Below are 27,996 nucleotides of genomic sequence, written 5' to 3'. Positions count from 1 at the left end.
TGGCTCAGACCAAAGAGCACATAATCTCAGGGATGGTACAATCTCTGTGTCAACCTCCCTAGGTTGGCATCATCTCCTAATTCCCAGGGCACTACAGCATCCAAAGGCCATCTGTCTCCTGTCACGAGCTCAAAACTATCCACAAATCAATGTTCCTTGGTCATCAACTTGTGGTTAGTTTTGACTTGTTTCCTGAACCTGGGCTCAAATTTAAGTGCCTTGTATTTGACTTCAGTACTCTTACCTCTATAGCATCTACCTGAAGGAGGAGAGGCCTCCTAAGCCTTTGGTCCATAGGAGAAAGAGTAGGTTGGGGCGAGAAAGGATTAAATAAAACATCTTCTTAGAAAAAAATACTGGAGTGGTTTTCCACTTCCTTCTTCTCCTGAGGAGGAGGGAGGGGAGGAAGTCATCCCATTGGGGTGTGTGTGTGTGTGTGTGTGTGTTCCTGAACTCAGGTGTGTAGTCCGTAATAGGATATATGGTATAGAGGAGCACCAGATTCAGAGGCTGGGGACCCGGGCTCAAAGCTTGGTTCAGATACTTACCAGCTGGATGACTCTAGGAACTTCTTTCCCTTTCTGTGCCGGTTTCCGCACCTATAAAATCAAAGGGTTGAACTAGATTCTCTCAAAAGTTACTTGCGACTCAGACATCCCATGATTCTATAGTTTTCTAGTCCAATATCTGCCACCTACTATTTGTAGTTACCTGGAGTAAGTCACTTCAAGTCCCTGGGCCTCAGTTTCTCCAGAAGAATTTTGGCATTGTACCAGATGTCATCTGAAGTTCTTTTTAGATGGAATATTCTATAACCCAGTGGTTGCCATTTACACTTCAGGCAAGGATTCTCATAGAAAGAAGGGAGGAAGGAAGGGAGGGAAGGAGAAAGAAAGGAAGGAAGAAGGAAGGAAGGAAAGAAGGAAGGAAAGGAGGGAGGAAGAAAGAAGGAAGGAAGGGAGGGAGGGAAGGAAGAAGGAAGGAAGGAAATATGCATTTATTAAATACCTGCTTACTATGTGTCAGGGATTGAGCTAAATGCTTTACAAATACTATCTCATTTAAGCCTCATAACAAACTTAGGCAGTAGGTGCAGTTATCATTCCTGTTTTACATTTGAGGAAACTGAGGCAAAGAGAGGCTTAGTGACTTGCCTAGGGTCATGCAGCTAAGAAGCCGAACAATAGACCATATAACAGAAACATCAAGTCCATTTCTTTGAGAGAGGGAGGAGAAGACAGAGACATAGCCATTTTTTGGGAGAAGGCCTGTTTATAAGTGCAAATAGAGGTATTAGCCTTTGGCAGCCAGAATTACACCTGTACCACAAGGGCTTGGGTGAATTTTGGGAGTGATATTTGATTTCTGATGTGTGTGAAGCTGTCAACAGCTATGCACATATTGAGAACAGCTGCTCCTCTCTGTGAACCGGGGCCTGGTAGGGCCAGGAATGCGTGAATGAGAAAGGGAGTGAGTCACTCCCAATGATGTCAGCCAGAGAGAGATGATCCAACTTTCTTTTTCCTAAACTCCTTTAGGGCCTGCTGGGGTCAGGGATGAAATTTCCAAATTAAATATTTTGAGTTTCAAACTAAATGTTTCCAGTTCCTCCCAGGCTACAGCAAGTCCTAGGGTTGAGAGAGCACTCATTCCATATCTGGGGTGTGGAATCCTTAGAAACCAGAGCTTCAATGAAACTGTCCGAATCTAGACTGAGGAAGAACTCTGTGGGAAGAGTTTTGCTAGAGGAGAAGGAGTGTGCCCTGGGGTGTCTACTATTTCTTTTTTTGTGCCTATTATTTCTTTCCAGAGTCGGGGAGAAAGTCTGTGAGATGTCAAGAGGTGACTTAGGGCGAAGAGAAAAGGAAGGGCATGGAAAAGCCTTCTGGGGATGACGGAAAGAGGAAAAAGTTAGCTAACATTTCTCAGTACAGAACTGGCCTCCAAAAAGGTCATAGCAGATTAAAATCAGAGACAGAAATTAACAAAATGAGTTTGTAAGGATGAATTTAAAGTCTTGCACCGAGGTTAAAAAAAGTCAAATGTCTGAACTACCAGATTGAGGAGACCTAGCTAGGAAGCAATTCATGAGAATTTGGAGTTGTAACTAACTGAAAGGTCAAATTGAAGTGAGTTCTATGTAAGCTTTGGCTACATAAACAAAAGTCTAGGGATCTGGAGGCAGGTGACACCCCCTTGTCCTTTGCCTTGCTCAGATTACTTCTGGAGTTTGGTGTTGAGTTTTTGGCCTCATACTTGAGAAAGGCTCTGATAAGCTTTAGGAGGAGGGTAGATTCTTGAGGTGATCAGAAATCATGCCACATAGGGAACCATGAGGTAGAGTTTGTTTGGATGAATTCAACTGCATCATACTTTTAGACTAAGAAGAACAGTGAAGATGACTGTCATCCACAGGAGGGCTGGGACTAGAGAAAGTTAGCTCATTGAAAGATATAGAAAGCATGACATACCTTAGCACCCTCTAGTGCTGGCTGAAACACTTGACTCGGGGTAGGGGCAGAGGGTCACTATAGGATTGCCAGCACTTGGTCCTTATCATTCATTGGCAATTAAATGCATTTTCTTATTCCCAGCTGATTGAACAGAACCTTGTACATAGGGAACACTTATTAATTGGGAAAAAAATTAGTAGGAGCATTCCATCATTTTGATCAATCAATGAATCAATGTGTATTAAGGACTTAAAATGTGCCAGGCTGTACTAAATACTTTTATTTTTTAAAGTTTTATTTGTGCTTTTTGTTTTTTTGTCACAGTGTATAAAACTTCCCTTGTGACAAGGGAAAACCAAGTAAGCAAAACCAACTAAGATATCTATCACATCTGATAGTATATTCAACATTGCATGACCCTATCTCCTTACTTCTCCAGTAAAAGGAGAAAGGTACCTTCTTTCCTTATCTCATCTCCAGGACCAAGACTGGCTGTTTAAATGATGCAGTTTTCAACTTCATTTTATTCTTTTTTTTTTACCTGGATGTAATGATTCATTTTTTCTTTTTTCTCCCCTCTTCATTCTGTATCAGTACATCTTCCCAAGATTCTCTGAGTTCTTCGTATTTGTCATATTTTATTGTGCATCTTTAATATTCACAGTGACAATGTAACTCTATTACATTTATGCTCCACAATTTGTTTAGTTATTACCCAATTGATGAACATCCACTTCATTTTGACCACTATGAAAGTACCACTCTGAATATTTTGTCATTTATCTTATTCCATTACTGACTTCCTTGGATTGATGCATGTGTTCCAGAGCTGGATCTCTAAGTCAAAAGGTATGAATAGTTTAGTCACTTTCTTTGCATAATTCCAAACTGCCTTCCAGAATCATTGACTCAACTCACATTCTGTCCACAATCAATATCTCTATTTGTGTGCTATGTTCTCACATTCCCTTTAATTTGGCCTTTCTTTCTTTTTGTTTATTTTTTGCAAATTTTCTGGTTGTGTGGTGAAAATGAAGAACTATTTGAAGTTGCATTTCTAATAATTATTTGGGGTATTACAATTGCTAATAGGTTGCAATTTTTGAAGACTGTTTACGCGTCTATAGGGGAAAGGTTCTTGGTCTATTTAGATTTATGTAAATATCTTACAAACCTTGGATAGCAGACCTTATCAGAGATATCTAATGCAATGATTTCTCCCTTAACCAACAATTTCCCATTTTATCCTACCTATCATACCTTACTCTAGCTCCTCCTGGATTCCAGGCTTCCCCATTGCTAATTAGGCTCCTTTTTTTTGGTCTTGGTACCTCTTGCCTAACTAATTAGATCATGTCAAGACTCTCATATTTGTGATGTAATTGGGCTGTTATCTATTCGGAGATTTTGGGAGAATGGTTGGGACACCTGGGGAACAGATATTTCTTTTTTTCTATTCCAAATATTTTAATAGGAGTTCTCTGGAAGGCATTTAAAACACCTGTTTGTGAGGATAAACTCTGTTGGAGAGAGAGAATGCAGAGCGCAGGTAGCCACAGAACTGAGGAATTTTCTTGATTTGGGGCAGGATCTGAGAGTCCACTGTTTTCTGATCAGCCTTGCGCCTCTCTGTAATTTCTTATTTCTTTTTTTCTGTGTTAAAAATCTCTCTTTCTTGGTGTCTAGGTTTACAGAGCCTCTTCTTCTTGAAGTAAGCATCAGTAAGATGATTTGGAATTTTTACACCTGAAAGGTTAACCCTGGTAGACGTGGCAAATTTCTGATGGGTAATTCTCAGAGGAACATGGCTGATGGTCAGAGGTCCAGTCACCAGTAGCAAGCCACTAGCCAGCTGCTTCAGGAAAACCACTCACTTGCACCTGTGGTGGCTGGTGAGCATGATCAGAACAGTGCCTGGCTTGATGCTAGCTCAGTCTCCTCACATGCTGGCTAAAGAGCTATTTGTCATGACTTAGCAGCTTTTTAGGCATGTCCTCAGTAGCAAAATACCTAGGCATTTTGCGAATCTTTATCACACGTGTTCCTCCATTCTTATCACCACCAACTGGCTTTGAGATGGTAGCAGGCACCTTCTCTTTCTTTTTCCTTTCAGTCTGGGTTTTTGGTGCAGCATATTTCTGCTTGTACATGGCTCTCTGGGAATACATTGTAGACCTGGAATATCTAGGGAATAGATATTTCGTTGAGCAATTTGGGCTCTTTGGATGGTGGGGACAGCAAAATAAGCAGCCAGAATCAGAACTCAATTCTTTTGCTGATCACAGCTGATATTTCTACTCAAGCCAAGTTAATTAGTATTTATTAAGTGCTACTGTGTGCTAGGCACTGTACTAAGTGCTGGAGAGCCATCAGGGCAAAAACCAGTCCCTGCTCTCAAGGAGCTCACAGTCCAATAGGGAGGCAACATCCAAACAACAACTCTGCATAAACTATATATATGTACTCTTGTCAGAGGGAAGGCACTAAGATTAAGGAAGACTGGCAAAGTCTTCTTGCAGAAGGCAGGGCTGACATTTTGAGGAGTCAAGAGGTAGAGATAAGGAAGAAGAGAATTCCAGGCATGGGAGACACAGCCCCTGCTGAGAGATGGAGGAACAGCAAGGGAAGCCACTGTCATTTGGATTATAGAGTGTATATGGGGGTGAGGTGTATCAAGTGTAAGAAGACTAGATCCTGTGTTATTGTAGGAAGGGGCCAGGTTGTAAATGTCAGAGAATTTATATTTTAACCTGGAGCTAACAGAAATCACTGAAATAATTGGAATTTATTGAATAAGGGAGGTGATGTGGTCAGATTTACATTTTAGGAAAAGGACTGGAGTGGGGAGAGACTTGTGGGAGGGAGACCACCTAACAGGTTATTACAATAATCCAGTTGTGAAGTGATGAAGGCTTGTACCAGGCTGGTTGTAGTGTCAGAAGAGAGAAGGAGGCATATGTGAGAGATATCGTGAAGGTAAAAATGACAATATGATTATTGATTAGATATGGAAGGTGAGAGAGAGTGGGGAGTTGAGACCCTTAGATTGGGAGCTTGGGTTACTGGGAGGATGATGGTTCCTTGAACAGTAATAGGGACATTAGAAAGTTCAGACCTCATTCCATTGTTGACTTCCTCAGGTATATATATGTGTATGTCCCAGAGCTGGATGCCTAAGTCAAAAGGTGTGAATGGTTTAGTACAGGGGTGAGGAACCTGTGGCCTCAAGGCCACATGTGGCCTTCTAGGTCCTTGGGTGTGGCCTTTTGACTGAGTCCAAGTTTTACAGAACATATCTTTTTTATTAAGGAGATTTGTTCCGTGAAGTTTGGATTAAGTTTAGGACCAAACTTGAGGAGGTAGAGGGCCATGTGTGGCCTCAAGGCTGCTGGTTCCCTACCCCTGGTTTAGTCATTTTCTTTGCATAGAGTTTAAGTGCAAGGAAGTGCTTGGTGAATTTAAGGTATCCATGGGACATTCAGTTGGAGATGTAAGCCTGGAGGTCAAGAGAAAGGTTAGGGCTGGACAAGCAGATCTGTGAGCCAGCCGCGTAGAGACGATAATTGAAACCACAACAGCTGATGAGATCAGCAAGTGAAATAGTATATAGAGAGGAGAGAAGAAGGCCCAGAACAGAGGCTTAGGTATGATAATCATTTTGATACCCCTTACTCAGATTAATCAGTATTTACTCAGTTTATTGTGGTTTGATGATGTGATTGTGTTGTGAATTAAACAGAATAGAATTAAGTTTAAGTTAGTGATGTATGAATAAGAGTTATATATGTTAGGACCAAATAGCCTCTTATGTATTATGGGGCACCTCTATGATCAGTGGGCATGAGGTGGCTGAAGATCCAGCAAAGGAGACACAGAAGGAGTGGTCAGATTATAATAATATCCTATAACAACATGTAGTTTACAGAGCACTTTCATAGATATTGTCTCATTTGAGCCCTGTGAAGTTGTAGCAGGAGTAGTGTTTTCCAATTTTACAGATAAGGAAAATTAGGACAAGAGAGGTGATGGGATCATAGGCTTAGAGCTGGAAGAGATCTCAGACACCATTTAGGTCAGACTCTCATTTCACCAATGAGGAAACAGGCCAAGAGAGGTTACACAACTTGTCCATGGACACCCAGATAAAGGAAAGTAATATTTTGGAAATAATTACTTTCCATTGTACTCATCCTGCCTCCTGACAAAATAACCACTTCAAGATAACATAGCTAGTATGTGGCATAAACAATATAAAGAGAATCTCTATCCAGGATTTGCCATGCTAGATTATGTCTCCTCCCTAGGGTTTGGGAGCCTGTAAACTCTACTGCTTCCTAAGTACAGTTGATATTCTTCAGGATCATTCTTCTCTTGGGTTTCCACAGAATTCTCCCTCCCTTCTCTTACCCTCCATCTGTTGCTAGCATACAAGCCCTAGAGAATGACCCTTTCCAGGTTCATGTCAGCTCATCTTGAATTTGGCTAAGTAATTCATATCATTTGACTCTGGGCCTGGAGCAAGCTTTCTATATAATTAAATGTGTCATTGCCAAGGGCTGTATTCTGCTGTTTCAGGGAAATTCCCAGTCCCATTCCCATGTGACTGCCTTTACTTAGTAACACCCCCTTCCTCTTCCCCTTCCTCACCCTACTCCATGTTGGAGACAGGAGGATCCTTGATTTTAACTGAGCAAGGTCTTGCCCAGAGGGAGAGGAGCTGTCACTCCTGGACTGGAGTTCTCTGTCTCAAGGAGTGGGCAGCTGTCCTAAGGCCAACCTCCCTTGGACTTATGGGCACAGAGATGCCATAAGGAATGAAGTAGCTGGAAATGCTAACAGCAAGATCATTTCTGATCATCTTGGTGAAGAATGTAATTGGAAGCCAATGCCAAGTTCATTCTAATACTTAGCTTTTATTGTGCTAGGCTAAGCAGCTCCTGAGCCAGAGAGATGCTCTCACATGAATGATGTCTATGCCTCCTGAACCTTGGCAAAGCTTGATTCATTATCTTTTCCAAATACATTATCTTTTTTTGAAAGAGGGTGATAAATAACCAGCCAGGCACTCCTTACAGATAAGGAAGTCAGAAATCATCTTTTCTCTTTGCTTCTTTCCCTGGGCTCACTTTGGGCATGGCAAACCACTGCCATTCTTGTCCCGGGATTTTTTCTTTGTAGCAGTCTCTATATTGTCTCATTAGTTGGCTCAGAAATACCTGAAAAGTCAAGAAGGAAGATGGAAGGGAGTAGTGAGAAGAGAATGAGATACTAAGGGTCTCACCGGACTTCATCCACATGTATGGTTAAGAGCACAGGGGTTCTCTTTCTCTCTGCTCACCTTTCTGTCTACAGATCAATAAACATTCAGTGCAATTCAACAGCTACATATTTTTAAAAAATAATATTTTCCCCCAATTACATGTAAAACAATTTTAAACATTCTTTAAAATTTTTTTTGAGTTCCAAATTCTCTCCCTCCTTTTCTCCCCTTTCTCCTTCCTTAGATATAGTTATTCATGTACATACATGTAAAACATATTTACGTGTTAGTCATAATGTAAAAGAAAACAGCAGGAAAAAATGCCAAGAAAAATAAAGAAGGTAAAGAAAAGATATGCTTTGATCTGCATTCTGACTTCATCAGTTCTTTCTCTGGGTGTAGATAGCATTTTTCATCATAAGTCCTTCAGAGTTGTCTTGGATCATTGTATTGCTGAGAATAGCTAAGTCATCCACAGCTGATCATCTTATAATATTGCTGTTACTCTGTACAATATTCTTCTGGTTCTACTCTTTACACTTTGCATCAGTTCATGTAAGTATTTCCAGGTTTTTCCGGAGGCATCTTATTTGCCATTTCTTATATCAAAACAGTATTCCATCACAATTATATACAACTTGTTCAGTCACTCCCCAATTGATGGGCATTCCCTCTGTTTCCAATTCTTTGCCACCACTAAAAGAGCTTCTTTAAATAGTTTTGTACAAATATGTCCTTTTCCTTTTTGTTTTTTATGTCTTTGGGATACAGTGGTATAGTTTAGTCAAAGGTATACATGGTTTTATAGTCCTTTGGGCATAGTTCCAGATTGTTCTACAGAATGGTTGAATCACTGTACAACTTCACCAACAGTGCATCAATGTCTCAATTATCCCACATCCCTTCCAATATTTGTTATTTTCCTTTTCTGTCATATTAGCTAATCTGATAGGTGTGGAGTGCTAGCTCAGAGTTGTTTTAATTTACATTTCTCTAGTCAATAATGATTTAGAGCATTTTTATTTGACTATAAATAGCTTTGATCACTTCATCTAAAAATTGCCTGTTCTTATCCTTTGACCATTTATCAGTTGAAGAATGGTCAAAAGCTATTTATTTAAGCATCCATTATGTTTAGGGTTCTTTGCTCCTTACTGGGAATAAACAGATGAAAAATCATGTTGTTCCTTCCCTCAAGGAGTCCACAGGGAATCCTTATTTATAATTTATAATAAAGGGTCCCTATTTATTGTGTTCCTACTTCGTATGTGGTACAGTCCTCAGAACGTTAGTTGTCTGGGACCAGGGTCTCCTAGGATCAATGGGCTCTGATAGACCTAGAAATCAACCCCACTTGTCTTTTCTTAACAGGAAAGAGTAAAGGAGAGAACCTCAGTGAAGAGCATGCTTAGGTATGCTAGGGTGGTACACAAATAATTGTTCTCCCTTGGGACTTCTAACAACCAATTCCTTGCAGCCATTTATCTTTGATAGCCAGTTTATTGCAGTGGCTTCTACAGAAAATAATTGAAGAGAGCAGGAAGCCTGCTGTGATAGACTCTAAGTGAACTTGACAGTTAATAGACCTGAGTTCCAGTCCTGAGCTGACTTTGGGTAAGATATTTTCTAGCCCCAATTTCCTTCTTTATCCTCTCTTCCAAACTTCTGTCTTTCTATTGATGGCACCATCATTTTTCCAGTCTCCCAGATTTACAAAATGGTGTTGTTTTTGGCTCCATTCATTTTACCTTTCCTCAGACATCCAATTCATTACCAAATCTTTCTATTTTAACCTCCACAACATCTCTTATATCTGACCCTTCTCTCCATTTACACAGTTGCCATCTTAGTTCAGACTCTTATCATCTCTTGCTTGGCCTATTTAAATGTCCTCCTAACTGGTCTTCCTGTCTCAAGATTCACACCTCTACAATCCATCCTACACATGGCTACCAAAGTAATTTTCTTCAAGTGCAAATGTGACTATATGACTTCACTACTCCATCAATTCTAGTGGCTCCTTATTCACTCTAGTATTAAAAACTGAAGCAAAGCAAAAGAAAACATGAACTCTGCTTAGTGTTTGAAGGCCTTCATGACCCGACCCAAACCTATCTTTCCAGCTTCATTAGATAACAAGGACCTCTCTCTCACACATGGTGATCTAGCCAAACTACCTTCCCTCTGCATTGGATATGCCCTGGGCCTCACTCCCTTCTTGCCTCCCTACCTCCTAGAGTCCCTGTCTTCCTTTAAGATGAATCTGGAGCACCATCTTCTGCACGAAGCCTTTTGTGACGTTCTCACCTACTGCTGCCCTCTCATCCAAACTTATATTTAACTACCTTGTATATATATGTACTTATTCATTTTATATTTATGTTGCATGTATTTATGTATGTATATGTTATCTCCCACATTAGAATGCAAACTTCTTGTGAGTAGGGATTGTTTTGTACTTTGTACTTGTATCCTCAGCACCTGGGACAGTGCCTTGCGTACAATAGGTGCTTAATAAAGGCTTATTGAATTGTTGATTGATATGTACAAGACTGGAAGGACTTTAAAGATCTGTATAATTCCCTCATGTTACAGCAGGAGAAACTGAGGCACAGAGAAGTCAAGGGACTTTCCCAAGGTTACATAGTGAGTAGCAGAACCAGGAACAGAGTTTGGGTCCTCAGATTAAAATCCACTATTTCCCCCCTCCCATTACTAGCCCTTCCTTCTATAAAATGGAATCATTTCATTACTTCATTGGGCTTCATAGGCTCTGATTCCAATATTCTGTGGGGAGATTTTCTCTTGCTTAGGTCAGAGTGTGACCGGTGGGACCTCATGCCAATTAGGGACCATTTCTGTCCTAAGTAATTTGATTTCCCCACAGTTTTGGCTGCTGTAATCCTTTTCACATCCTCCTCCCACCGTGCTGGTCTTCCCCTTCTTTTCCTGATCTCTAAAAAACAGAACAAGCCCTATTATCTGTTTCCCCTGCCCTTTAATCTTCTTTCCTCCCCTCATCTCTCTTCTATTCCCTGATTCAATTGCTTAACCAAGCAACCTAGGTAGGTGACACTAATTATCCTCTCTTTGAACCTGCCTGTCATCCCAATAGCACAGGGCTTTCAAAGAGGGTGTTCCAGCTGTCTGTAGCTTTACAATTATCCCAACCACATTCCACTGGCCCAAGAAGGCTCCCCCCAGGGATGCCTCAGAACGTCAGAGTTAATGATCAGAAGGGTGGTTGGCAGGGCCCTTCTTTTCCCAGATGGTTTCTGAGGTAGTTGGGTCAAAATAGAGCAAAGTGACCTCATCCATAGCTTAGGAGAAGATATAACATTGGAAGGGAAGATGGGAGAGAATCCTAGCCAGGGAAGGGAGGAGGAGCAGAAACAGCTTTTTCCAATAGTTAACAACTAGAATCATAGAAGAAATCTCCTTTAGGATGCCTGCAGCTTAGGAGGAGCCTGGTATTACAGCATTGAGGGATGAGTTGGGAGTAGGCATAGTTGTGGGAAGCTAGGTGGCTCAGTGGATAGAATGCTGGGCTTGGAATTCAGGAAGACTCTTCTTCATGAGTTCAAATCTGGCCTCAGATACTTACTAGCTGTGGGACCCTGGTCAAGTCACTTAGTCATGTTTATCTCAGTTTCCTCATCTGTAAAATGAGCTGGAGAAGAAATGGCAAACCACTCTGCGATCTTTGCCAAGAAAACCCAAAAGGCACTCACAAAGAGTTGTGATGTCAATAAGAAGTCTTCAAAGTCCAATCCTCTATCCACTGTGCTGCCTAGAAAGAGCGGATTTTATTTGGATTCTATCATGTCACCATCTTTACCCCAAGACCTGTTTCCTTTGTCATAGCTCAGAGCTTGTGGCATAAAAGTAAAAATCAGGTTACTTTACTTTAAGGGTATGAGTTGGTGGCTGCTTACACTGAAGTTAACCTGCTACTTTGATATTAAATTTACATGGTTTTCCCCTGTGCCTTCGCTCCATGGGCTCAGTATTTCACTCCCTGGAATGGTGTCAGGGTCAACATCAAACTTGCCCTTCTTAGACCCTGACCCTTACAGATCCCTTTGAAAAAATGGTGCCTATGATGGGTAATAGTCCCAATCTCGGAGGGCCCTCCCTATTGGTGGTTCTTCATCCAGAACCTTACCTTGGGTTCCCCAGTTTTAAGCAGCTTTCTGCCAACAACGCCATTTCTCTAGAATTCAGCTTCCGGGGACTATTGCTGGGTCCTGTGAAAGCTAGGTCTGCTGGTTCCCGCTCGTCCCCGGGCTCGTTTGTCTCCTTAAAGAGCTCTGCTATGATGAGTGAGATTCTGTTTCCCTTAATAGAAGCCACCATACCTTTCCCATGGTAGATTATGGCTACTTAAATATTGATGAGCCTACACTTTGTGATGGATCCCATGTTGAGGGAAGAGAGAAAGAAGAGAACAAGTATTTATTAAATGCCTACTATGTGCCAGTCATGATGCAAAAAGGCTTTACACATTTCATTGGATCCTCACAACAACCCATTTTGTAAATGAGGAAACTGAGGCTAAGGGAGGTTAAGTGACTTCTCCAGCGTCACTCAACTAGTGAGTGGCTGAGGCTGGATTCGAACTCAGGTCTTCCAGCACATAACAACAACCATGATAGCTAACATTTATATAGTGCTCACTGTGTTAAGTGCTTTTAAAAATATTGTCTCATTTCATCCTCACAACCACATATGACACTCATTCTGCAGATGAAGAAACTGAGGCAAATAGACTTCCTCAAGGTCATATAGTGAGTAAATCAGGTCTTCCTGAGATCCCCAGCCCGACACCCTCTCCACCATGTCGGCCAGTTGCCTATTAGTCTGGGATTGGTCACCATCCCTATTCTAGGTGGGCTTTGAGGAGAGGTTAATAATTAAGTTTTCTTGGAGTACCCACACATTGGCCCACCTGGTCTTGGTCAGCTAGTTGGACCAGTAATGGCTTTTTAGAAGATATTTGTAATCCTCTTCTGAAGCAGGACAGCGGCATGGTACAGTTGTGCCTTTGGATAACGGAAGTATGGCGTGATGGAGAGGAATGAAAGTCAGGAGAACTCCCTGGATTCTCATGGCGGGGAGTAAGGATGGGGAATCCCCATCCTTACCAGAAGGGCGATGAAAGGTTGGAGGGTCCCATCTAGGAAGCTGACCATGATCTGATGGGCTCATCTAAAGGAAGACCACATGTCATCAAGGAGCTTTGAGGCCAATGGTGTAAGAAGGTTTGGACGGAGATCAAGCTGAGGTCTTGGCATTCCTGGAAAGTCAGATTGGCACAGCATAAAAAGGGCTGGAATTGGAGCCTGAAGATATGAGTTCAAATCACGGTGCTAACATTTGATAGCTATGTAGTCTTGGGTAAATCACTCACCCCATCTAAGCCTTGTTTCTTGATTCCGTAAAAGAAGTATAAAACTTGCATTCCCTCCCTCATAGAGTTGTTGTGAGGGAACAATTTGGGAAGCCTTTGAGAAACGCAAGTTGTTATAATTAATAGACTCAGAGAATCGTAGACTTGTAGAACCAAAGAGGGCTGGTTTGGAGTCGAGAACTGGATTCAAATTCTGGCTCTGCTCCCTACTCACTGTGTGACCTGGGGCCTCTCTAGGCCTCAGATCCTCCTCTGAAAGAAATATGAGGAGGTTGGATGAGGTGATCTCTAAGGTCTATTTCACCTCTACATCTGCAGTCCCTTAAAGAGCCCCCTTATCTTGCAAAGGATCCCCACAGAGTGGAAAGAACTTGGCTGATTCCACAGGCATTATGTCTAACATATTGACGATGATATGTCTCCTTCTCCTCCACCAACTTTTTAATGGCTGATCCTCAGTCTTCTCCATCAATGCCATAACCAAGGTTGGGTCATAAGAGCTTTGCCTCAGGGTGCTAACATTTAAAGGATACTGGCAATACTTGAGGTTCCTTTAGCAGCATGGATACAACTGTTAGCAAGTAGACTACCAGAGGATGATTTGCCTTGACTGTGACATCCCATGTGATCTCCCCTTCTCTCCCACAAAGTAGTTTTATCTGTCTTCTTGTCTTCCCCTCCACTTATTTGTCGGAACAATATTGATTTAAGGACATATTCTGTGTCATTCATCCCCAGTGTGTTTTGTGAAGGTTGCCTTGCCTAGCCTCCATCCTTCCCTTTCCTGTCCCTTCTAGAGGACAAAATAGCACAGTAGAAAGAAAGCTGGGTTTGAAGTTACAGGATCTGACTCTGCCACTTAATCTCTGTGTCTCCTTGGCCAGTTACTTCCTTTCTCAGATGATTTATAGCCAGAAGGTACCTTAGAGACCTGAGTGGTTGGCTAGTGTGTGTGTGTGTTGTGTGTGTGTGTGTGTGAACCATGAACACGAAGGCCCCTGTGGTAAATGGGCTCTCCTCTTTCTGTCTCGTTGCAGGAGGGAGGTGTCGTTGCCCTCTTCAAGATCTGCCGGCAGGACTGTTTCCGGTGCCTGTATCCCCAGACGTTACGTACTCTTGCTTCCATCTGCTGTGTAGAGGAAGGTATTCACCAGCTGGAGAAGGTACCCTCTCTCTTAGTATTGCTGCAAAGAAACAGGCATTTAGGAAAAAGCGGAGAGTTGGGGCAGGCCTCTGTTGCTGCTACAATCTGTACCTTTTTTTTTTTGACCTGGTGTCTGGGAGAGAACCTTGAAGACTTACCTCCTCATCTTACTTACCTCATCTTACCTCCTGATTCTGCTAAGGCCTTATTTTTTCATGGGCTAGGCCGGAATATTAACATTTCTTCCAATATACTCATGGAAAACAAGGGGGGCTGTGGACTAGATTATAATGCATTTAGGTGGATTTAGAATTAAGTGAATAACCAGAGATTAAAAGTAGGATAAATAATACATGGATATAATCTTAAGGGAGGTCTCTGGTGGGCCGTAGGACAGTCTTTATAGCTCTGCAACATGACATATTTATTAATGGCTCAGATGAAGGCATAGATAACCCACTTATCCAACTTGTGGATGGCAGAAAGCTGAGAGGGATTGTTGATTGGGATCCAGAGAAGATCTGGATGGGCTAGGACCAAAGGCTGAATCTAATAAGAGAAAAATCTAATAAAGATAAATGTAAAGTCTTACATTTGGGTTAAGAATAAATGGAATAACCAGAGGATAGGGAAGCCATGGCTAGGAAAGACACCATGTAAAAATACTAAGTTTGATAGGAATCAAGAGTATGATATTATTACAGCCCCTAAATCTGATGGGATATTAAGTGTTCAGAGGTGTGATGGTCCTACTGCCTTCTGTCCTGATCAGACCATAACTGGAGGCCATGCTTCAGGCAGGACATTGACATCCAAAGCTCGATTGTATCTAAAGGTATGAGAATTAAGATGGTCATAGGATCATAGATTTACAGTGCATCCAGTCCAAGCCCCTTATTTTCCAAATGAGGAAACTGAAGCACAGAGAAATTGTGTGACTTGGCCAAAGGTGAGTAGCCAAATCTAGGACTTGAATCCAGGACTTTTGGCTTCAAATTCAGTGCTTTTCCCACCGGACCACACTATTTCCTCCAGAAATTTGTATCTGAAATAGGTAAGAGTGAGGCAGTGCAATCTCTAGACTTCTGTAGGTGTTTTTAAGCTTCTCACTTCCCAGCATCCCTGAGGAGTCTTCCCTCATTAGGGCAGCTCAAGATCTCCTGGTTTGGAGGGAAAAAGAGAAGGGCCTGAGGCAGAGCATGTAGGGTGGTCACCTGTCCCAGTGTCATCTGAAAGGCGCTCATCAGAGATACTTTATGTGATGTTTTAACCCAACTCCCATCAGAAATGTAGGGGATCAAATCTTGACCTTAGGTTATAGATAAGGAAAGGTACATCTTCTTCCTTTCCTTGAAGAGATAGGGGAGTATGGAGGCAAGATACTGCATACAGTGTCAGGTCACTGTGTCAATTGATTGTGCTCAACTGTTTTCTCTGTGATAAGACAAAGGAAGGCAGGGAGGAAACAAGCATTTATTACATGCCTGCTATGTGCCAGGCACTGTGCTTTACAACAGCCCTGGGAGGTAGGTGCTATTATTACCCTCATTTTACAGTTAAAGAAACTGAGGCAAATTGAGATTGAGTCCAGGATCACCCAGGTGGTGAGTGTCTGGGGATAGATTTGAACTCAGGTCTTTCTGACTCCAGGACCAGCATTCTATCTACTGTGCTACCTAGCTGTCTCAGGACAGAGAAGAAAGGAGAGTATATCTAAAAATGATTATAATGTAAAAATGCTTCAAAGGTTTTTTTTTTAAAGTAATGTTGAGATCTCTTCCTTTTGGCCACAATGGAGGCAGCCCGAGGTGATGTAAAGACACTAGGTTTGGACTCAGAGGACCTGAGTTCCAATGCCAGATCCATCATTTTTGCTGCCTGTGTAACCTTGGATAAGTTGTTTGGCCTGTCTGGGCCTCAGCTCCCCCTCGGTAAACTGAAGGGGCTGAGTAGATGAGCTTCTGTGAAATGATGGGCTAGATAAGGTTCCTTCTGCCTGTGGTTTTCAGAGTAAAGGGATTTCTTTGGGACTTTATTGATTTGAGGCTGGCATGAGAACATAGTGTTTCCTTGGGGTTGGAAAGGGGGATGCTGAGGATGGATGGGTGAGTGTGGGACTGGTCCAGCCAAGAGCTGCTAAAGTTTGAGATGGAGGCAGCACCCGAAGCTGTCTCTGGCCCTCCTCTGTCCCCAGCCACCATCATGGATCTAGTCCCTGAGCATCAGAGGGCCTGCTTCTCCACTCACTGTTCCTTCCAAAGAGTAGTGGGGGGGGGTCAGGGAGGGGGAGAGGGGGGATGGATTTGTGCAGATTCCTAGAATTATACAGTTGCCTGCAAAGGCCATCTAGTCCACCCATGAATGATGGGAGGAAAGATGAAAGTGACCTCCTGTTTGCCAGAGTAGGAATCTGCACCTGCTATGCACCTGCCAGAGCTGAATGACAAACCTCTCCAGGATAATGATGGGTGGATTTGGATGCTCCATTTCAGGGGCAGCCAAGGGCCCCTAATCAGAGACCCTGAACACAAACAACGGCTGTACATCTGCGACCCTGATCAGGAGGCCCCACAGGAGTGTTCTAGGAAGTCCAGGCTTCATCTCTCTTTCCTCACTCCCCATCTCTCTCTTTCTCTCCATCTCTTCCCTCACCATTGGTATTTGTCTTCCCCAAGTTGCGGTCCCCTGCTCCCTTCATTCCCACCATCAGAATGGGGGGGATCGTTGGGGTGGAGGAGAGCTCACCAGCCTGCAGTATCTAGTCTGCAGGGGCTGGAGAAGATCCCTGGACCACAGGGAGTATTGAGAATGAAGGTTTGGGCAGGAAGCTGGCAACTGAGGACCCTGAGGGGTGCTCTGGCCACCTTACTTCATGGGATCCTAGGTCTGGAATTGGAAGAGATCTTAGAAATCGTCTTAGAGACAAGGAGATGGAGGTTAAGAAAAATTGAATGATTTTCCCAAGGTTACATAATTAGCAGAGCTGGGATTTGAACCCAGGTCCTATGACCTAAAATCTGGGTGCTCTTTCCCCTAGGATGCCTCCCTGCTTCCTTTTTAGGCAGTGTGGTGTAGTGGAAAGAGCTTTGGAGGACCTGAGTTTGAGTTCTAATTCTGCTCTTAATGCGCTGTGTGAGCTTGGGAAAGGCCCTCGTGAAGGGACTTAGACCAGATGATCCCTGAAATCTCTTCCAAATGAAACATTCTAAGCTTCATTTAGTCCAGCCTATCAACTTCCACAATCCTCTCTTTGGCATCACAGACAAGTATCATCCTTGAACACCCTATGGTGGGGAACTCACAACCTAAAGAGTCAGGCCAGTGCACTGATGGACAGTTGTGCTTGTCCAGTGCCCCTGACTGGTCAGATCTAAAGTTTCTAGGCTCTTCACTCTTCCATCTTCTCATTTGTTATTATTCAGTCATTTCCAATCATGTCCGACGCTTCGTGATCCCCTTTGGGGTTTTCTTGGCAAAGACACTGGAGTGGTTTGCCATTTTCTTTTTCAGCTCATTTTACAGATAGGGAAACTGAGGAAAACAAAGTGAAGGGACTTGTCCAGTGTTACACAGCTGGTAAGTGTCTGAAGCCAGATTTTAACTCAGGAAGATGAGTCTTCCTGACTCCAAGCTTGGTACTCTATCCTCAGTGCCACCTAGTCCCTCCCCCCATTCTCTCATATCTCATGCTAAAATATGGGGTCCTCTAGGTCTTATGATACCATATCTTTGGTTCTAGCTCTTTCCACCTCCCCCCCTTTTTCTGCAGGCCCTAACGTGGCACTGCAGGGGACATATTGAATGCAGAGCCAGGCCTGCATCCATCAGAAGAGGAGATCTCTGTGCACACATGATGGATGTCATCAGCAATGTTTCTTCTAGTGTCTGAGAGCCACAAGCAGACAGGCTCACAGCCCCAGACTGGGATGGTCAGAGATCACTCAGTGCTGGAATCAAATAAAATTGAATTAATCTGTTGCATATTAATGCTATGCCTGAGTTATTGTGTATGTGGCAATTAGCCCTAAATACTGAGCAGTCTTCATAAATGACTGTAATTAGGATTAGCTTTATAGCAGCCAAGCCAAGTTTTAATTTTTTTCCTTCCTTCTGTTCATTTGCCGGTATCTCTAAATAGGACTTGGGTAACTAGTTCCCCCTGATTCCTTGTTCAGTTTAATTCTTATCATACATGATGCCCTGCACTCATTAAAAGGTGGAGTTCACAAGATCTGGGGATCCCTGGGCCCCTGAGCTCTTATCACCCAAATGTAAGGTTCATGGAGCCCCATGCCTCCTCTGCTCCTTCCCTCTACCTCCCTCCCTCCCCTAGGTCTAAGGCTCCTTGAGCTCCAAGCCTCACCCTAACATCACGCTTCCCCCCTCTCCTGGCACTGAGGGCGAAGGCTCCTTGAGCTCCTGGCTTCACTCTAACATCTCCCTTCCCCTCTCTCCTGGCACTGAAGGCTAAGGCTCTTCTCTTTTTCCTCCTTGCCCTATCTCTCCCTTCTCAGACCATTGGAAAGGTCTTCCTACAGACTGTTTACTTGCTCCCTGGTGTTCTGAGAGGCAGGGAGATGAGGTTAGAGACAGTGGTAATCATGGTCCTTGCCTCAAGACAGGGAGAAGACCCATAGTAATAAAGCATAAAGTGAGTAACTCTTGAAGCAAATTTGATACATTAGAAAAGAACGCTAGATTTGGGATCAGGAGACCTGATTTTAAGACCCGGGTCTGCCATTTTGATTCCCTGTGTGACCTTGGGTATGTCACTTTGCACTTCTTGTGTTTCAGCTTCCTCCTCTGTGGAATGAAGGAGACAGACTAATTCCTAACTCTGTTTCTAATCTTAATTACATTCCTAACCCTAAGTATTTTTTAGTTTTAAATCCTGGGACCCTATAAGGTGGGGATGTCAAGGTTTCTTCTAGTTCTGACATTCTCTGATACTATGATCTCATCTTGGAGGTCCCTGCCAGCTTAGACTCTTTCAACCTTTGCTCTCCCTTTCCTTCTTGGCTTTGTGCCTCCACAGCTTCCATCCTTTAGTACTATGAGCCAACAAATGTTCATTAAGCACCTACCATGTGCCAGGTTCTATGCTGGGCGCTGCTGCCTGTAGCCCAACTCCTGGGTCACCAGTCTATGTTGACTGAAGCTTGTGTCATGCCCATTTCTTCATCTGGTCTCCTGTCTCATGACAATCCAGCATAGTGATCATCTGGAACAACTCCTTCACTTTACGGATGAGGAAACTGAGGCCTGGGGAGTTAAAATGATTTGCCTAAGGCCACACAACTGGTAAGTTGCAGAGCCTCAGTTCCAACCTTGGTTTTTGGATTCTAAGTCCCGCCTTCTTTTCACAGTACCAGGCAGGTTCCCTGGCTAGGGCTATAACATTGCCCTGGCTACCCTAGCCCTCAGTCCCCTTCCCCTTCTTCAGAGGAGGAGTCCAGGGGACAAGTAAAGAGACAAATCTCATAGAATCATAGAATACCAGAACTGGAAGGGACCCCGGAAGGCACATAGTCCAACCTGTCCTTGAACAGAGCTCCACTTCAGTGACAAGTGTTTCCTTAGCCTCTCATGGAAGACTTTCCCCTGCCTCTCTCTCTCAGTAAATGGAGACTCACAACCTTTGGAGGCAGTCCATTCAACCTTCGGACAGTTCTAACGGTCAGGAAGTATTTACTCATATCACACTCAAGGTTGTGTCTTTACAATTTCCACGTGTTGCTTGGTCACTTCTTCCACCTGGTGACCCTTCAAATATTGGAAAGCAGTGATCAGGTGGTCTTTGGAGGACAAAACCAAGAGGCCTCGGTGGTGGTGGGGAAGGCCAGGGAGCATTCTCCCTGAGTGTTTTCTGAAGTCTATTTTACTCTGGAGAGGAAGGAGGAAGATCAGAGACAGAGATGCAGAGATATGGCTCCCTTCATCTTCATGGAGTTCATATTTGAGCTGGCGAGATGGGGCATCCACGTGTGAAGCCGCTGGAAAATAATGTGGTGAATAGAGCGCTGGTCCTGGAGCCAGGAAAAACTGAGTTCAAATCTAGCCTCAGACACTTACTAGCTATGTGACCCTGGGTAAGTCACTTAACTCTGTTTGCTTCAAACATGTGATGACATGGGGTAGATATATCCAAAAATGTGGAGATCTCCAAACATGTGATGACATGGGGTAGATATATCCAAAAATGTGGAGGGAATTCCCTGGGGGTTCTGGGGGTGGTGATGGTGAATTATGGAGGGCTAAGACACATCAATGAAGGATTCATAAAGCCTTGATTTCAAACCCTACCTTAGACTACTAGCAGCAGGTTACTTAAGCTCTGTCTGCCTCAGTTTCCTTGTCAGTAAAATAGGGATAATGAATAGCATCTACTTTATGGGATTGTTGTGAAGATCAAATTATATAGCATAGGTCAAGCACTTGGCAAACCTTAAAGCACCATATGTGTTATTATTATTATTGTATTATTAGAATTCTGAGGACGAGTCATAAGGGCTGGCAGAAAGGATGAGGGAGGAAGATGGACAGTTGAAATGATGGTGCTAAATCTGAGGTATCACTTGGAAAGTGACAGTGATGTAAAAAAGAGCTTCAATGAGGCATTAAAAGACAATTGGATGCATCGGTGGACTGGGCCACAGACGGAGGAGAGAGAAGTCTACCACAAGATTCTCCAGATTTGGAAGGGACTCTAGAGGTCATTGGGTGCAGTCTCCTATTTGGACAGATGTGGAGACTGAGGCCTAGATTAAGTGACTTGCCCGAGGTGATATCCTAACCTAGGTCTTCTTGACCCCTAGTCTTGCATCTTACTCACCATGCCACAGTGCTCCTGAGGCTTGGGTCTGGAAGATGCCCACAGGTGTAGAAAGAAAGAGAGGAGCCACTGTTTTTGTTGAGTTGTTTCAGTCAGGTCCGACTCTTCGTGACCCCATTTGGGGTTTTCTTGGCAAAGATACTGGAGTGGTTTGCTGTTTCCTTCTCCGGCTTGTTTTACAGATGGGGAAACTGAAGCAAACAGGGTTAAGTGACTTACCCAGGGTCACACAGCTAGTAAGTGTCTGAGGCTAGATTTGAACTCAGTTTTTCCTGGCTCCAGGACCAGCGCTCTATTCACCAAACTGCCTAGCTGCCCCAGAAGAGTCACAAGTGTGCTAACAAAAGGCAGAAAGCCGAGATCAATGTCCTCAAAGTCCCAACTTTTCTTTCTTTATCTTGGACCTCGATTCAAGGCATTCCCCCTGTACAATTCTGGAGTGTTCGATGCCCACCCACTTGCTGCCTGCCTGCCAGCTTAGGGCAGGCAATGTGCTCTTAAACCAGTGACAAAGCACTTCACCAACCTCCACTTCTCACTAATTGGACCCTCTCAGTCTTTAATAGGCAATTAAATTAATATTTAAAGCATTGGTTTCCTCTCACTCGTGTTCATTACCTCCGGATACTGTTACGTTGGCTAATTAGAGGCAGCCCGGCCCTGGCTCAGGAAGCTGTCAGGATCTTCTCCATCCCTCCACCCGACTTGTGGTCCCCTTCAGGGCAGGACGGGGCTGGGGAGGTTACTTTACGGATGTAGTCGACTTCCCGTGCCTTGTACTTCAAGTTGAATTAAGCCAAATTGTGTATTCGGGGGGTTTTAGCTTCAGAGAAGCCGCATTGGGAGGTGGAGGCATCAGACTGTCTGTGTGACTTTGGACAAGTCCCTTCCCCTCTCCTGGCCTCAGTTTCTTCATCTGTAAAATGAAAGGTTTGGCCCAGATGGCTACAAGGTCCCTTCCACCTCTAACCCTACGGTCTCTAGGATGAAGAGAGTTGGACAAGATCATAGATTCCCAGAACTAAGGAGTTGGAAGGGATCTTGGTCATCACCTTATCTCACTGATACCCTTTCCCTCAGATGAATCCCTCCTCCATCCTACCCAGCAGCTTGGAGACATCCAGTGAGGAAGAGTATGACACCCCTAGAGGAGACCAGTTCCACTTTGGGGTGGCTCTGATGGTTAGATGGTTAGAAAGGTTTTCCTTGCCCAGAGCCCAAATCTGCCACTTTTGTGGCTCCCATGTAGTTCTACCCTCTGTCTGGGGCCAGAAACCCAAACCTGATCCCCCTTCTCCACGATGGTCTTTTCCTGTACTTGAAGACGCTTAGAACATCCTGCCTTGAGGCTTATCTTTTCTGGGCTAAACGTCCTTTGTTCCCAGGCTAATCAGATGCTCCTAAACCTAAGTCACAGTCATGAGTCCTTTGATCATTAATGTGACTGTTAACAGTTCTAAATCCCATGATCCATTAACCAAGACTCTACCATCTCTGAAACCCTGGGGAAATCAGTCCGTTGGTCAATCAGCATTTATTAAGTGTTTGTTACGTGGCAGGCACTGCGCCGAGCCCCTTCCCCTACTATGAGAATAGCAATAGCTAACCATTACATAGCGCTCACTATGTGGCAGGCACTGCTCCGAGCCCCTTCCCCTACTATGATAATAGCAATAGCTAACCATTACATAGTGCTCCCTATGTGGCAGGTGCTGTGCTAAGTACTTTACAATTAGCATCTTATTTGATCCTTACAAATAACCCCGGGAGGTAGATGTTATTATGATCCTTATTTTACAAATTAGGAAACTGATGCAAATAGAGGTTGAGTGACTTGGCCAGGGTCACATGAATAGGAAGTGTCTGAGGCTGAATTCAAACTCAGTTCTTTTTGACTCCAGGCCCCACTCTATCCACTGTATCATCTAGCTGGCCCCATTTGGGCACCACTTTCCTCCTCCATATAAACAGTGGGCTGGGCTAGAATCTCATCATTAGGCCAGGGATTCTTCTCTCTCTCTCTCTCTCTATGTGTCTTTCTCTCTCCCAGTTATGACAAAATGAAGACAGAATTATTTTTTCCCATCCAAGTCCATTTGACCCTTTGAAATCTATGCATGGACTCTAGGTTAGGGACCCCTAGACAAGATTATTTCCAAGATTTCTTCCAGGTCTGCTGTTCTATGATGCTGTGAACAATCACATTTTACTTTGAGCCATCATTTTCCCCTCACCCTCCAGGAAGCCTATGTGCCCAGATTGTTCACAGAAATAGAGCGTAGGGAGTTAGCGAGTAGATTTCTACGTCGGTGTGCTCTAGAATAGTCTTCATCAGGTGGGGAGCAGGCCAGAGCTGGAGGAGGATGGCCAGACAGAGCCTGATAATAACAATGATGATAATGATGATGATGATGATGGCGATGATGAGGCATGTTCTGCAGAATCGTTTCCTCCACCATTGACAGGAGACTGATTAGATGAGTTCCTCTTGGCCCCAGAGGGGGTGAGAGCTGCAAAGTTGCTAATGCAGGAGCTGCCCCCAAAGTCATCCAGACTGCCTCTGGAGAGAATGAGCTCTCATCACTGGAGATGTTCCAACAGAAGCTGATGACCGCTTCCTGGGGACACTTTCCTGGTTGTTATGGCTTGGATTAGATGGGCTCCCCAAAATGAAGGTCCTCTGATTCTCTGTGACACTAAGGAACTGGCTGCCTTTGGAGAACTTGGAGAGTACCAGGGGCTGCTTTTGCTAGGAAGAAGGGAGAAAAAAATAAAGCTAAAAATCTGTGTTATTGCGGAGGGGAGGGGGCTGTTTCTCCATCCACCTCCCAGATGGTGTCCAAGAGCCGGAACATATTAGTGCAGCTTTCCCCTGCCTGATGTTCTGCCCAGTTACCCAAAGCGTACCCTACCAGGCAGAAGGAGGGCTAATGAATACACACAGAACTCAAGGTGCTGCTGAGGAAATCACAGAATAATAGGCTAAGATATCTACAACCTGAAGGATCTTCACAGGTCAGCCACACCAGCCCCCTCATTGTACAGGCAGGGAAACTGAGCCCTGGAGAGATGGAGGGAATTCAGAGGGGCTGATTGTTTTTCACCTTCCTGGCCCAGAGGAATCGAACTGTCTCTCCATCCCAGGCTGTCACCCTCCGCCCCCTCATGCCATGCACCCACACACTGCCTACTCCTGATGTCCCCCTGCTTTCATCCTCAACCTGTTCCCATCTGGAGCCTGCCAGACCAGCAGAGGGTCACAGACCTAGTGCTGGAAGAGACCTTCGAAATCACTTCATCCAGCCCCTTCATTGTATTTAGAAGGAAACCGGGAGGTGGCAATCTGCCCAGGTTTCTGTAGGTAGCGAATGCAGAGATGAGGCCTGAACCCAGGTCTTCGGTTTCCAAATTCGGCACTTCATTTTGTTGCTTCCCCCAGGTCCACCCCTGGGCACTTTGGAGCTGCTCCTTCTGCTTTTAGTCCCTTACCTCTGGGATTATTATTACTAATTATTATTATTAATGATTAAACAATTGAACAGCTAGGTGGTGCAGTGGATAGAGCACAGGGCCTGGAGTCAGGAAGATTTATCTTTGTGAGTTCAAATCTGGCCTCAGACACTTAATAGTTGTGTGACCCTGGCCAAGTCGCTTAGCCCTGTCTGCCTCAGTTTTCTCATCCGTCAAGCGAGATGGAGAAGGAAATGGCAAACCGCTCCAGGATCTTTGCCAAGAAAACCATAGATGGGGTCAGGAAGAGTCAGACAGGACTGCCTTTACATCGTACATTAAGGTTCGCGAAGTACTCTCGATGCCATTTCATTTGACCCATCTATCCAACCCTACGAAGCACGTGCTATGGTTACCCCCATTACTCTCACACCTGGATGTCTCTACTCTATGGTTGCTCTGGAGAAGCCAGACAGCTGTGACTTGTTTCCCTTCTCTCCCTCCATTCTACTTCCCTCTCCAGTGTTTCTCTTCTTTCCCAGCAAGGGTTAATAATTAAATCGGGGCTTGGTGGTGCAGTGCATAGAGTGCAAAACTTAGACTTTGGAAGATCTGGGTTAAAGCCTTGTCTCAAATACTTACTAACTGTGTGACCCTGGACAAGTCATTTGACTGCTATGTGCCTCAGTTTCCCCATTTGTAAAAATAGGGATAATAATTGCACCTACCTTACAGGGTTGTTATGAAGATCATTATTTTAGCCTATGCAGAATGCTTTGCAAACCTTAAATCGCCGTGCAAATGTTAATGCCAATAAAAATGACTTTTAGCATTTACATAGTACTCTGATAATTAATGATAATCATTTCCCGTCCTAGAGAATATTTATTGGAAGTCAGTTAGTCATCTTCCACCCACGTCCCACTCTTTCTCCCTCCCACTCTTTCTCCCTTCGCTGTTTCTTCATCTTCTCAAGTTTGCTCTCTTGGAGAGAGCTGGAACTTACCCTCATCTTGACCTTACTCTTCTCTCCCACTAACTCTCCATCTTGGGAAGTGTGCTAATAATGTCTGCCACGAGACCTACTGAAAAAGCCCTTCCTGTGGCCCTCTAATCTTGACTTCTCTTCCTCCCTTTCATCCCCTTCCTGGCTCGTTTAAACCTAGAGAGAGCAAGGAGGAAAACTTCCTTCTCACAGTTGGCAGAGGGCCAGGCTGTACCAGTGGGCATCCCTCCCCAGCAGTGGCTGGGAAATGGAGCCTGAAGTCGCCAGTGTTTAATAGGGAGGGTCGAGGAGTGGAGTGACTGGTTAGATTAGGGAAACCGCAAAGTAAGAGGCGAGAATGAAGGATGAAGAGGGAAAATGGTACCCAAAGGTGCCTTTGCAACTCTGTTCTTGGTGCTGCCAGTCAGGCAAACCTATTTTGAGAGCTGGAATTCATGGCACGATTAGATAATGGGAAGTTCCAGACTGCCCAGTCTGATTTATTGGCCTGGGCTCCTCCATGAGGATCTCTTAATTAATTGGTAGTGAAAAATGCACTGAATTAGGCAAATGACATCTCTGTCTCCACATCCCTCCCCTAAAAAGTTAATCTATCCACCACTAGGGGTCAGCAAAGGAGAGGTTCCAACCGCTAGATCCACCACTGCAAGTTTCCACTAGCCCCAGGGCCATCCCACTTCCCACACATCCTTTCACCCCTTCCCCGTATCCCCAAGGGTGGCTCTGGTTTGAGTAGGTCCAAAGGAAACAGACCTGTTGGGAAGGGTGGGGCTGTGGCTATAGGTACATATGGATGCCTTGTATCTTAGACCTGGAAAGACTGAATCTTTGTATGAGCTCAGGAAGGGAGTCCACTCCCCAAATCTCCTCTTGGTTGGAAAAAATCTCTCCTCATACATTTCAGCAATTGAAGGCTCTTTCAGGTTAATGAACTTCTTTTTGGACACAAAGACCCCATTGAGAGGGACAGCTGAGCCTATCTGGCATTCACACCGTAGTATCAATAGCTTTAATCTCATGAACACCAAAGTGACCAAAGTGACCCAAGAGTTTTGAGGAGGGGGTGGGGAGGAGAAAAGAGGGATTAAGAGAGTTTTATAGGGAAGAGGGAAAGAGAGAGAGGGGGGAGATGAGAAAAGAAGGCTGTAAAGGAAGGAGTCCATGGTCTGGGAGGTAGGACACCTGGGTTCTGGTCCTGGATTGGACACTAATTTGATATTTGACCTTTTGACAAGTTACTTCCACCTTCTGGGCCTCAGTTTACTCACCAATAAAAATGGGTATCAAACATGTGACATATAGGCTGTATGCAGCCCACCACACCCTCTAGTACAACCTGAACCAGATGAAAATATAGTTGAGAAATATTTAACTATATAAATAAATATAAATAACAATATAAATAAAATATAATATAAACAACATAAATAAAAATACAATACAAATAAGACAATATAACAGTAACAACATAAAAATACAATACAACATAGATAATGCTATTTTGTGGTCTTTTAAGTTAATATGTGGCCAGCCAAGATCCCACATGCCACATGTAAGGTTTTGTGGGCACTGGTTTCTATCTGAGTTTGACACCATTGGAGATGACCTGAATTCTTTCCAGATCTGATATTCTGTGAGTTTATGGGATATGAATGAATGAATGAATGAATGGAAAGGCAGTTATTAAGCTCTTCCTATGTGCAAAGCACTATCCTAAGCATTGGTGGTACAAATAGAAAAAGCAAGACAATCTCTCCTCTTAAGGATCTCATGTCCTAATAGTGGAGACAGCACATATCTCCTTGCAGGCACAGGCAAAGCTTTTCCTCTTAGGTGACAGTAATCGCTGACATTTATCTAGGCTTTAGGGTTTTCAGACCTATATTATTATCTTAGATGATTCTCTCATCACATCTGGGAAAGAGGGAGGTGGGTGGTTCAACTGCTTTTATCCCTATATTGTACAAATACAGATATCAGGACTCGTGGAGGTGGAGGGACGTGTCCAAAGCCAGAAAGCCAGGAAAGGTCACTCAGAGTCTAGGTCTGAACTCAGGGGTCTTGACTCCAGGTCCGCCGTGCTCTTTTCACTATTCTGGTCTGGGTTCTGCTCCTCCTTCCATATTCCTTTGCGGGGACTCAGTTTCTTCACCTGGAAGAAGAAGGGGTTGAACCAGATGATCCCTAAGGTCTTTTCCAGTGCTTACTTTTTGTGCTTTTGTGAGTGGTAGGCAGAAGAATCCAAGACTCCCCCCCCCCCCCAAAAAACTCCAAGCTGGTCACATTAGGGAGAAGATGTGAGTGTGGGGGATTATGGGATGGGGGAATGGATTCCTGCCCTAAGGAGACTGTAGCACTCTGGGGTAGCCCAAAGAGACCGGGAGTTCCTTGGCCTTTACCTCTTACACCCATACCCCACCCCCAGTCCCCTTTTCCCCATT

The 27,996-nt window shown here is 44.0% G+C and overlaps 1 protein-coding gene across 1 annotated transcript in view; it reads left to right on the top strand.

Annotated features, from left to right (window-relative positions):
• The window catches only part of INSC (INSC spindle orientation adaptor protein), a 121,480-nt gene that overhangs the window by 41,275 nt on the left and 52,209 nt on the right, over positions 1 to 27,996 (top strand). Inside the window, exon 7 of the mRNA XM_036765103.1 lies at positions 14,161 to 14,286. Coding sequence (XP_036620998.1) covers positions 14,161 to 14,286 — 126 coding nt within the window. The remainder of the gene's footprint in view (positions 1 to 14,160; positions 14,287 to 27,996) is intronic.

This window comes from Trichosurus vulpecula, chromosome 6 (genome assembly GCF_011100635.1).
Source record: "Trichosurus vulpecula isolate mTriVul1 chromosome 6, mTriVul1.pri, whole genome shotgun sequence".
NCBI classification, from domain to species: domain Eukaryota; kingdom Metazoa; phylum Chordata; class Mammalia; order Diprotodontia; family Phalangeridae; genus Trichosurus; species Trichosurus vulpecula.
The sequence above is the reverse complement of the archived record's forward strand: the minus strand, read 5'-3'. Positions and strand labels throughout refer to the sequence as shown.